Raw genomic sequence first — 12,954 nt, 5'->3', positions numbered from 1 at the left:
TATGCTCAGCAAGGTTGATTGTTTTGTTCTGTGCTACTCTCATTATTGTCAGGGAGTTATCATGGCTATCTAGTAAGAGCACAATCAATGGGAATTTTCCTGAGCAATTTCTACTGAAAGTTGTGCAAGAATATGGCTTGGCATAGAGGAAAACACTCATTGGTGACCATACCCAGAGAAGTTTGAGAGGTAGCATCATTCAGCCTAAATCCCAGAGTGACTAACTGGAGCATTACTCACTCCTAGTCCAGATCAACATCACTACACCTATGAAGAAAGTTCATCACTGCTTCCTACAGAATGCAAACATGCCTTTCCACCCGGCTATGATTGCTTTCCTGGGTTGTTGCTTTCGAGAAGAAATCTTTTATTTACAGCAACAACAACAACAAAGGGACATTTCACAAAAATAAATAAACAAATAAATATCAAGCATTTGCAACAGAATTTAGGGAAGAAGGAAGAAAGCAAGGCATTTTGAGTTCTCATCAACTTGGCTTCATTAAAATGTAGATAATGATACAGCATGAAGAGACAGAAATACATCAGAGGGGAGACCATCTGAAGAGAGACAAACCTCTTTACATAAAACAAGCTTGATGGAAATACAAGGACTGAGGTTACTGCTTTGGAATGAGGTGTATGGTGGGGCAGGGGAGATAACCACATAACCCCTCACAGAAATGTCAAGGAGAAATTTTTAAACTAGCCATGTCCCCAACATGCTGTTTTGCTAGATGCAGGTAATGTTTGATATATCAGAGTACTCAAACCCGAGGTCTTTCCAATTGCAATGTCGATATGTTCTTTTTCCAAATGTGCTCTAAGCAAGTTTTACAGAACAATTCTATACACATCTACTGCTTCCCAACCGAGTTTAATAGGACTTACTGGCAGGTAAATGGGTATAGGATGCAGCCTGACTTTAATGGGATTTTACATCCATTTCAGCATGGTGGTTTAAGCAAGCTTCACACTCTTATTTCAGTCAAGCAAAGTTAGCACATTCGTAGCTTACCAGCTCATAACTCAGAGGCAATTAAATAAGTTCGGGAAACCTAAGGCTTATTTTTTGCAATATTTCTTTTATCTGAAGAGAGAAGGGAATAGGCCAGTCTAGGATAAAGGGGAATGTACTGCTGCTAAGGTTGCTTCTTTAAGCATACTTACATGAAGACAAAATTCCATTTAAAATTGAACAGACCCCTGTGTAAGTACACTTTTGACTGGTAAGCGTGCTAGGCTTTTTAAAAAGCATGGATTGACCAAGAGGATGGCATACTTTTATAAAACATGGAGCAAAGTCTTCTAGCCAGATCACTCCTCTACTAGTGCCTTATCATAAATGTGTTAGGTGTAGAGGCTGTCCACATAAAGCTTATGGCAGAGAAGTATGCCCAGAGAAAAGCAAACTACAAAACCAGTTTCTATATTATGTTCAGTAGGATTGTCATCACTACACAACACCAACTCAGCCACAGCAAACCGGAAGAGTCTTACCAAACCTATGAATGACAGTTCAGAGTTTGCCAAAAGACAGCTGCAAACAATTGTAAACTTTTTCAGTATCATAATATATTTAGGAGCTTATACATTTTAAAAAATTGACAGCATCATGATACTCGAGAAATAGGATTGTCTCCAACGTTAATCTAACTTAATCTGTGAACCGCCTAGAGAGCTTCGGCTATTGGGCGGTATAGGAATGAAATAAATAAATAAATAAAATAGTCCCCATTTATTTCAATGGGTTCTACTCTAAGTAGGATTAACATGAGATACAACCCATAAGGTTTATCATCCCTAGTTTTTTATAGGTAATGACCAGGCTGTCATTTGAGGTGGCAGTCACGAAGAGGATAAGGGGAAGGGCTCCGTGCAAGTAAAATAAAATAAAAATAAATGAATTAAATACTGGCAACTGCTACCAAGTGCCACTTGATTGGGGTGGGCTGTAGCCTGATTTGCATTGCACACTCCCAACGTGCCTGTGCCGTGAGACAGAACAGGGATTGCATAAACTGCTACAGCCCTGGGTCCATTTCAGACAGAAAATCTCCTAGCATATATTTGAGTAAAGGAAAAATAATAATTTAGGGACAATGTGCATGTTAATCCCCACAAATCATTTCTGCACTGGAATACATATGGAAAAACTGTCAGGTGATGAGTATGCAATGCATAGATTCATTACTTCATGGATGGAGTACAATAATCTGAATTACTTATTTTTAAATCAATAATTTCACTGCGTAACCAGCCTCATGCATAACCACGTACACAAGAGAGTTCCATGCATCTTCAGGCATGGAAATCACTAGCAGAGTAATCTTGCATTTGAAAAGAATATTGAAATGAGAAAACCAGCCCACCTTTGATATAGTAAAGAGGTGTCTTGTACCAAATCAGATGAATAATCAAACCTAATTGACAATGTCTCTCCAGCAAATCTCAAGGAGAAAACTTTTCCCTCACTGCTACCAGCAAGCCTCTAAGTGGAGATTGCTGGGTTGAGCATGGGACTTCACGCATTCCAATCACGCGTTCATCCACAGAACCACATCCTTTCCCATAAGTTGTGCCCCTCCATATTGGTTTCTTCCAGGCTGTGTACTTAATTATACATTTATCCCAGAAGAAAGCAAGACATATATTTAAATTATAAGATATTTTACAATAATCAAATTAATAATATAAATAATATAACTATATAATTATATAAATTATATTAATCAATGTAAATTAATAGTCAAATAATCATTTTTTTAGTTCAATTTTTTTCTCAGTTGAAAAAACAAAACAAAAAGTGACAAGGAAGTGGAGAGGATTGCTGACCGTAAGTGAGAATATATAGTGGTTTTCCATTGGTGTCCATAGTGGTTAAGCAAGGAGCTTTCGGGGAAATTGTCCCCCATCGTTGCAAGGCTGCTTCGAGAGATGGAGGCCAATTTGTGACCACGCCCAGCTGTTCCCCACGCATCGCCAACATCTGAGCTCCCTCTGGCTTTGGTTGGTTTGGGTCTGGCTGTTGAACTTACAGTTGTAAGAGAGCGTTACTTTATGTCTTTATAGCATGCTTTATTATGTGCATTGAGAATTAAACAGTTACGTCTGAAAAGTTATGTGAGACCAAGAGAAGCATTTGAGTTTTGTTTAAGAATACTTTACAGAACGGGAGTGTAGAGTGGTGAACTTTAGTTCAATTCTGGCCTTCCATGGTTGCCCAGATGGCCATACCCCTGTAGGAACACAGGAACATAGGAAGCTGCCTTATACTGAGTCAGACCATTGGCCCATCTAGCCCAGTATTGTCAACACTGACTGGCAGCTGCTGCCCAGGGTTTCAGGCAGGATTCTTTCCTCTCCCTACCTGGAGAAGCCAGAGATCGAACCTGAGACCTTCTGCATGCCAAGCATGTGCTCTATCACACTGAGCTATGGCCCCTCCCTTCCCCTGGCCTCACCCCTTTTCCCCTGACCACTGATTCTTTGCTGCTTTTTCATGTTTTTCCTCATTCTAAAAGGTTGAAACACCACTCCTAAACCTTAGGTACTGGCAGGAAGTGCTTTAAGTTAAAATACACTGGTATTTATGCTGATATTTTGGCCCTGCCTCCTTTTGCCTTCAGCCCAGCCTACCAATGTAATGCGGCCCCCAAGAGCTTCTCGAGATGAAAGAGGTTTGACACCCCTGCTGTAGAGAAACCTCAGGCCAGTTCAGACATCATGGCAAGACCATGGATTAACTACTGGGAATGTGCTGCAGGCTTCCATGCTCCCTCTTCCCTTCTCTCAAGCAGATTCCCTCCTCCACTTCCCAGTTTGTGATAATGACAGTTTGCCCAAATGCCACTTCAGATGCCTTGTGAAAATGCCCAGTTCAAGCCATTGGGCATACATGAGCAAGCACTGTTGAAAGAGATCTTCAGTTCAGTTAGGTACTGTATTAAATGCGTATATCACTTCACAAAACCAATTTATAAAGAAGTATAAAATACAAAAAAATCCAATATATAATTGTATAATAACATACTCAATAAAACCATAGGAATTTATTTAAAATGTCCATCCCAAAGATTGCCTAAAACATTCCCAATCCAGCATAGGAATAAACAACAGGAAGGTGGCTGATGGAGACCAAAAAATAGGAGTGGAATAATGTCCTTCCCAGCCAACAATGAGTGAGTAAGTGTGTCTGTGTGTGTGTGTGTGTGTGTGTGTGTGTGGCAGGGGAGGGGAGGATTAATTATATGCAGTAGCTCACATGTACATGTTTATCACTTCAACATCATTAGATGTTAGCTTGCATGTGTAAATGAGTCATCAAATGAGATACAATGCTTTTCAATGAACAAAGTCTGTTCACATGATCTAATGAGTTTATTGTAGAGAAATCAAGTGATGTACATGCGAGTGTGAAACAAACTCTCCTAGTTTCTGTCATGTTCCCTTCACCTCCCTAATTCTACCCTGGCACCATACCTTTCTCAAAAGAATAAAGCAGACCAATAGAGAAAATGCATTAAAAATAAGCTAGTTTGCCTAAACTTCAGCAAGTCTATGGCTGTTCACACAAGACGCTAACCCACATTCAGTGGTGTGTGTTTTTGAAGTGTGGGTTGTTTAACTGTGGGTTATTGTGTTGTCTGAATGCAGCCAGAATGGCTTGTTAACCATGCAGGTTGGCTTATTTTCTCAAACAAGCCACCTTGAGAAGCCATGGTTTGTTGTTGGGTTGTTCAGGGTGGTTAATAAGCCGTACTGCATGGTTAACAAGCCACCCTGGCTGTATTCAAACAACACACTAACCCACAGTTCAAGAAACAACCCACACTCAACCACTGAGGATGGGGTAGCGTGTTGTGTGAACAGTCCAATGTAATTAAAATCTGTGTAAAGTCCAAGCTTTCTCACTGTGGAACGTTTTCTGGCATAAGGAATTAACCGTACTTCTACAGAGCCAATACAAAAACTTGGGCAGGAGGGTTAAATTATTTTACCTTCTAATAATTCTTCAAAATCATCTACAAAGAACTCCCGTAACGGTGGCCGTTTCGGTCGCTTTAGGGTGTTGACCAGCTGCTGAATTTTTGCTGACACTCTGCTGCTTACTGGAACTCCTGCAGAAAAGAAATTGATAGAAATTTGTAATAGTCATGCGCACTGGCTGTAGACAGAGAAGAAATGCACATCGACCTGAAGGCAAATTCAGAAACAGCCAAGCATTCAAAAAAAGGTTAACAGCAACACATGAGAAGGAGCGCTCCAGCCCAACCCCTCTCCTCTTGTCACGTTTGTTGCTCTGTATTTGTGGAGGGTGACTATGTGAAGAGGAGAGCCTCCTGTATCCGTAGAGGCTCTCTATGCCAGCAAGAACCCTGGAAAATCCGTGTTCTCTCTCGCAAGGGGAGCCCCCATGGTTACAGAAGACTTCCTCTTCAGACAGTTGACTTCCATTAGTAGAGAGTGACAAACACAATGGAGGAGAGGGGCAGGGCTAAGAGCGCTCCTTCTCCTCATGCGTTGCTGTCAACCCTTTTTTGAACACCTGAACAGGGCTTTTATTATCCTGTGAACAGATAATAAGTAATACGGACTGCGGTGGCTTAGTGGTTAAGACGCTGAACTGCAGACTGGAAGGTCGGCAGGTCAGCAGTTCAAGACCCGAGTGCTGCGTGACGGAGTGAGCTCCCGTCTTCAGTCCCAGCTTCTGCCAACCTAGCAGTTCAAAAGCAAGAAACTGCAAGTAGATAAATAGGTACCGCCTCGGCGGGAAAGGTAACAGCGTTCCGTGCACCTCGGTGTTCAGTCATGCCGGCCACATGACCACGGAAGCGTCTTTGGACAGCGCTGGCTCTTCGGCTTAGAAACGGGGATGAGCACCGCACCCTAGAGTCGGACACGACTGGTTGGGGACACCTTTACCTTTTTTTTTTTTAGACCCTGCCCAAGATGGTCAGTAACCTTTGTTGGCTTTACCTTCGCATCCTGTTGCTGGGAAGTCATGACCATGGGTCATAAGAGTCCTCCAGTTAAGGTCTACTGTTGCTGGACATTTTAGGGATAACTAAAAACATATTTGCTTTCCAGAGTAGAAATAAAATGGCCAAGAGCAGTTGCATACACTCTGTCCTGACTCCTCAAGAAATCATTCACCCCAGATGGGCCTGGAAGAAAGTACTAATATCTTCGATTTTAATACTGCTATCAAGAAGCAGGCACTTTCACTGACTACTTGGGCTGGGTACCTATGGGGCCAGGGCTGGCAACAAGGATAGTTATGGTCAAGTGCCTATTAGGGGCCCAGCAGATGCCCACTGACAAGAGCTTCTTCACCACTGCAACCTATTTGTTCACCTACCTTTGACCCAGACAACAAAGGAGGTGAGAAGGAGGAACAGTAGATATCACTATCTGCTTGCTTATTGGCTCACTATCAAGCAAGCAAGTGATAACAATGTTGAGAAAGAGGAGAAGCAGCAATAGCAGCTGGTGACAATGGCAGTGAGAAGGTAAACTCACTGAGGGAAGGGGCCCACTAAGAGTGCCTTGCTCCAGGTCCCTCAAAAACCTGGTGCCGTATGGAGCAACTTGTTCTTCTGCTGTGTTTTCTGCTTCAGTACCTAAATACATGCTAAACACCTGTATCACACACCTTCTACCCTTTCCTATTTATCTTCCTGGCAGAAGTATGAACTCTTGCCATTTTTCATTCATTTTTTTTTGTACTTATGAGCAGACTGGAGCACTCCTACCACATGACCCATCTGGCCAACCATTCCTTCCTGGGGCCCATACATTCCTCCACCATTTTACAAGACATACCATCACCAGTTTCCATAAGTTCAGCATTTCCATATTTTGGTGCCACCCTTGATGTTGAACCTTGTGGTCTTTCTACTTGTATTGAGTGTTCTGAGGTGTAAGTGGTAACATCTGGAGGCGCGGAATGATTTTCTGCAAAAATAAATGTACATTTCTTAATACTTTCTTCAAGCACTTTTGACTGGTATTCTCTAACCCTTTCTATAAAATGAACATTTTTGTCAATATTGGATATCTTAGTATGATTCAGTATAAGTTTTCATTAAGAATACTGAAAGCCACAACCTTAAATTTTCAGATAACAAAGTTTCAGATTTCATATCGACTGATCCCAATTCAGAACAAAACAGACTCACTTAAATCCCATTGAAATTAATGGGTCAAGTTAGGTTCAATGGGACTTCTGTATGCCATACTTTCAAAGGCTAGTTACAACCAACTGTTGCAAAGAACAGTCATGAAACCGATATGCAAGTTATGAAGCCACACAATGTTACTTTTGATGTGTCACCATCACCACTGAGCACTAAATTCACGTATAAACTGCACTAAATGTGAGTTTATAGCCATGGAAAACAAATACACTAATGTATTTTCCACCCTCGAATCAAAAGCAGGATGAACATTAAACTAAAAATAGGTTTAGGGCGCAATCCTATGGCCACTAGTTAGCAGCTAGATGGCCATGTGATAGATCAGTTCCCAGAGAACCCACCCCCACCCCCTCCTGCGCCGCCTCGTAGGCAACGCAGATCGGCCCCGCACTCTGCACTCAGAAGAGCAACGCGGAATGGTGAAAATGGGGCATTCCTGTGGGCAGGGGAGAGACGTCGGAAATGCTGGTATGACACATCCTATGTGTCATCTGGCCACCTCTTCCCGCGCTCCGAAGTCCCACAGCTAGACAACCAAAATCAGCTGTCTAGCCATGAAAGCAGGGCAGGGGGAGCAAGGAAGAGATCTTTTCCTAACCATACCTCCCACCCTGCACTGGATAGGTGGTCGCCCCCAGGCTCAGAGGCAACTGTCGATCCAGATAGGATTGCTCCCTTAGGTAACCATACTTTGAGATATATTAGTATCTCAGTATTAATAATAACTTGCTTTGAGACAGTTCTCACCACCTTGAGACGGTTTGACGCTTAAAGGCAGCCTAAAAATAATTTGAAATAAATAAAATAAATATAAATAAATATTTATTTGACTAAAATAAATGGGGGGATATGGAAGAAGAACCATTTTATATGAAACCATTAATAAAGTGTAAAATAAAATAATGTCCATGTTGTTCCAAGGATCATGAAACTAGTTTTGTCAGAGCCTGATGGGGCTTTAAACTGAATGGAGGGGTTTTTTTTGCTTCAAACAGCAGCCTACTAGCTTAACTATGGGTTGTTAACCATGAACAATCCAGGAAGAGAACCTATGGTTTGTTGTTGGGTCGTGACAACAAACCATGGTTAGAACTGGTTAGACCACAGTACAGGGTTCACATGTAACAATAACCCATGATTCAACAAATGGTTTCCCGCCTCCCAGCTGAGCAGAGCAGAGCAGAGCAGAGCAAGCTGCTCCAGGGAATACAGAAGCAGGCAAGCTCCCAGAGAGCGAGCGAACAGGGGGAGCGAACAGGGGGAGCGAACAGGAGTTGGCCAGGGGAGTTGCAGGGGTTGAAGAGACAAAGGAGACAAAGGAGACAGAGGCTAAGAGGTAAGTGGGTTGCAGGAAGCCCAGGGGGCTGCCCTTTATCCTTCTGATTGGCTGTGAGCTCACCAGGTGCTTCTGAGAGCTCCAAATGAATTGGAGGGGTGTGGCCTGAGTACTCCCAGCAGCTGACTGGGCGGGAAGCTTCAGTCTGTTTCCCGCCTCCCAGCTGAGCAGAGCAGAGCAGAGCAAGCTGCTCCAGCTGGTCCAGGGACTACAGAAGCAGGCAAGCTCCCAGAGAGCGAGCGAACAGGGGGAGCGAACAGGGGGAGCGAACAGGAGTTGGCCAGGGGAGTTGCAGGGGTTGAAGAGACAAAGGAGACAAAGGAGACAGAGGCTAAGAGGTAAGTGGGTTGCAGGAAGCCCAGGGGGCTGCCCTTTATCCTTCTGATTGGCTGTGAGCTCACCAGGTGCTTCTGAGAGCTCCAAATGAATTGGAGGGGTGTGGCCTGAGTACTCCCAGCAGCTGACTGGGCGGGAAGCTTCAGTCTGTTTCCCGCCTCCCAGCTGAGCAGAGCAGAGCAGAGCAAGCTGCTCCAGCTGGTCCAGGGACTACAGAAGCAGGCAAGCTCCCAGAGAGCAAGCGAGCAGGGGGAGCAAACAGGAGTTCGGCAGGGGAGGTCAAGGGGGAGGCCCCTAACATTTTTTTAATTATTTTTATTTTTTATTTTAACTAACTTTTTTCCATTTATTTGTCTTGTAACACACACTTTCACACCAGTGGGACTCTGCTTTTAACCTCTACTGAGTAGAGGAGCAGGCACAGGCTAGTCTAGAACAATCACAAAGCTAGACACAAAAAGGGAAAAGAGGCTATGGAAGGACAAGACTCTCCAGTGGTGGTGACCTGCAAGGTGTGTGCAATGTTTGTTTTCTTGCCTGAGAACAACATGTCCTACACCTGCAACAAGTGCAAGTTGATCACGCTGCTGGAGGAAAAAGTAAGTGGACTGGAGCGGCGACTGTCAAACCTCCGGGGAATAAGAGAACACGAAGAGTTCTTGGGCAGAATGGGGGAACTACAGCAGCAAAGGGCAGACCAGAAGCTTGAAGAGCAACAGCAAGATGAGGCAGTGGGAAATGCTGAGGTGAAGAAAAATGGAATAGAGGATACTCCTTGGAAAAGGGTGACAGTTAGGAGAAGAACTAGATGCCACTCTGCACCAGTGGAAGCAGTGGAGCTGTGGAACCGATTCCAGGTACTTGCGGATGAGACTGGAGGACAGCCTGCAGAGGAAGAATCACAGGGGAGCCTGCATGAGAGTGAGCAAGAGGCTAAAGGTCAGTCAAACAGAGGTGATGAAACCCAGGCCTACAAGAAGAAGAAGAGAAGAGTGGTAGTAGTGGGAGACTCCTTGCTGCGTGGGATTGAGACCCAAGTATGTCGCGAAGACCCGTGGACTCGCCAGGTATGTTGTCTCCCGGGAGGACAGATTAGAGACGTGATTGAAAGGTTGCCTGCACTCATTAAGCCCACTGACAGGTATCCCTTTCTTCTCATCCATGTGGGAACAAATGATACCGCCAAGCGGAGCTACGAAGAGATCACGTCAGACTTTGAAGCTTTGGGAAGGAAACTCAAGAACTTTGGGGCCCAGATAGTTTTCTCATCCATCCTTCCAGTAGTTAGAAGAGGGATAGAAAGGGAACGAAAAATACTCCGGGTGAATGACTGGCTACGAAGGTGGTGCCGACGAGAGAGATTTGGATTCTGGGACCACGGGCTATACTTCCTGGAAGATGGGCTGTTGGCAAGGGATGGGTTGCACCTCACAAAGGCTGGGAAGAATGTGTTTGGCCACAGCATGAAGAACTTCATCAGGAGGGCTTTAAACTGAATCCTACAGGGAAGGGAGATGTAATGTTGGGGGTAAAAATGGACATAGGCGCATGCACTGCAATGGAGAGAACAGCTCTGATAGCGCCCAATAATAGTCTTCAGACACATGTAGGAAGAAAGCCAGACTATGAAGCACATGGTCTTCGATGTCTATATACTAATGCCCAGAGTATGGGAAACAAACAGAACGAACTTGAACTCTTAATACAAGAGGGCAATTATGACCTGATAGGTATAACTGAGACTTGGTGGGATGACTCTCATGACTGGAATACAGCAATTGAAGGATATAACTTGTTCAAAAAGAACAGGAGGAACAGAAAGGGAGGTGGGGTTGCACTGTATGTGAAAAATACGTATCTCTGCACAGAAATACAGGAGGAGGAGCTTGGTAGCCCCATCGAGAGCATCTGGGTTGAAATAAATGGAGCAAAGAATAAAAGGAACCTGGTGGTCGGAGTCTACTACCGGCCACCCAATCAAGGAGAAGACAAGGATGAAACTTTTGAAAAGCAAATAGCCAATGTTTTAAGGAAGCATGATGTAGTAGTAATGGGGGACTTCAATTTCCCCGATATTTGTTGGGAGACAAATTCTGCAAAACATGGCCCCTCCAGGAAATTCCTGACTTGTGTGGCGGATAACTTCCTCCTACAGAAAGTAGAGGAAGGAACTAGAGGATCGGCTATCCTTGACTTGATCCTAACCAACAGAGATGACTTAGTGGATAAAGTAGCAGTTACAGGAACTCTGGGGGAAAGCGACCATGTTGTACTTGAGTTCTTGGTTCTAAGGGAAGCAAAAGCCGAGTGTAGTCAAACGTGTACCCTGGATTTTAGGAAAGCTGATTTTCATAAACTCAGAACAATGATCAGTAAGGTCCCATGGCAAGCGATGCTAGCGAGAAAAGGAGTCCAAGATGGGTGGGAGCTTTTAAAAAAGGAAATTCTCAAGGCACAATCACAAGCAATTCCAACAAGAAGAAAAGATGGAAGACAACAGAAGAAGCCAATGTGGCTTCACAAAAAGCTTAGGGATGACCTGAAAACAAAAAAGGACACATATAGGAAGTGGAAAGAAGGCCAAGTAACAAAGGAAGAGTACAGGCAGATAGAACAGAATTGCAGGGATGGCGTCAGGAAGGCTAAAGCTGAGAATGAGCTGAGGTTAGCAAGGGATGTTAAAAACAACAAAAAGGCTTTCTTCAGCTACGTGCATAGTAAAAGGCAGAGGAAAGAAATGGTGGTTCAGCTATTAAATAAGGATGGCAAAATGATAACAGATGACAAAGAAAAGGCAGAGGTGCTCAATTCCTACTTTGGCTCAGTCTTCTCCCAAAAGAGGGTCTATGACCCCCCTGGCAAAAGCGAAGTACAGGCTGAAGGGGCAGAATTGCAGCTTGAGATCGACAGGCATATGGTCAAGGAACACCTCATTACTTTGAATGAGTTCAAATCTCCAGGGCCAGATGAACTGCATCCTAGAGTCATAAAGGAACTGGCAGAAGAACTCTCAGAACCGCTGTCTATTCTCTTTGAGAAATCATGGAGGACGGGGGAAGTGCCAGATGACTGGAGGAGGGCTAACGTTGTCCCTATCTTCAAAAAGGCCCAGTGCTCTTCAACATTTTTATTAATGACTTGGAGGAGGAGGTGCAGGGAATGCTGATCAAATTTGCAGATGACACAAAATTGGGAGGGATAGCTAATACTTTGGAAGACAGAAACAAAATTCAAAGTGATCTGGATAGACTGGAGCGCTGGGCAGAAAACAACAGAATGACATTTAATAGGGACAATTGCCAAGTTCTGCACCTAGGAAAAAGAAACCAAATGCACAGTTACAAGATGGGAGATACGTGGCTCAACCACACTACAAGCGAAAAGGATCTTGGAATTGTTGTCAATCACAAGCTGAATATGAGCCAACAATGTGATGTGGCTGCAAAAAAGGCAAATGCTCTTTTGGGCTGCATTCATAGAAGCATCGCTTCCAAATCCCGGGAAGTACTAGTTCCCCTCTACTCAGCACTGGTTAGGCCTCATCTGGAGTACTGTGTCCAGTTCTGGGCACCACACTTGAAGAAGGATGCAGACAAACTGGAGAGGGTTCAGAGGAGGGCAACAAAGATGATCAGGGGACTGGAAACAAAGCCCTACGAAGAGAGACTGAAAGAACTTGGCATGTTTAGCCTTGAGAAGAGAAGACTGAGGGAAGATATGATAGCACTCTTCAAGTACTTGAAAGGTTGTCACAGAGAAGAAGGCCAGGGTCTCTTCTTGATCATTCCAGAGTGCATGACACGGAATAATGGGCTCAAGTTACAGGAGGCCAGATTCCGGCTGAACATCAGGAAAAACTTCCTGACTGTAAGAGCAATACGACAATGGAACATATTACCTGGGGAGGTGGTAGGCTCTCCCACACCGGAGGCCTTCAAGACGAGGCTGGACAGCCATTTGTCGGGGATGCTCTGACTTGGATTCCTGCATTGAGGAAGGGGGTTTGAGCAGGGGGTTGGACTCGATGGCCTTGTAGGCCTCTTCCAACCCTACTATTCTATGATTCTATTCTATGATTGTAAC

At 44.1% G+C, this 12,954-nt stretch overlaps 1 protein-coding gene across 3 annotated transcripts in view; it reads right to left on the bottom strand.

Moving 5' to 3' along the window:
* DIP2C (DIP2 acetate--CoA ligase C (putative)) overlaps positions 1-12,954 on the bottom strand; it is a 421,153-nt gene that overhangs the window by 104,596 nt on the left and 303,603 nt on the right. For all 3 annotated transcript variants that reach the window (XM_084859248.1, XM_084859249.1, XM_084859250.1), the window contains 3 exons: positions 6,826-6,957; positions 5,001-5,120; positions 2,836-3,033 (listed from right to left, as the gene is read on the bottom strand). In XM_084859248.1, the coding sequence (XP_084715374.1) occupies positions 2,836-3,033; positions 5,001-5,120; positions 6,826-6,957 (450 nt within the window). The remainder of the gene's footprint in view (positions 1-2,835; positions 3,034-5,000; positions 5,121-6,825; positions 6,958-12,954) is intronic.

Source organism: Heloderma suspectum, chromosome 5 (genome assembly GCF_057233095.1).
Source record: "Heloderma suspectum isolate Gila_16-S chromosome 5, 16-S_ref, whole genome shotgun sequence".
NCBI classification, from domain to species: domain Eukaryota; kingdom Metazoa; phylum Chordata; class Lepidosauria; order Squamata; family Helodermatidae; genus Heloderma; species Heloderma suspectum.
The sequence above is the reverse complement of the archived record's forward strand: the minus strand, read 5'-3'. Positions and strand labels throughout refer to the sequence as shown.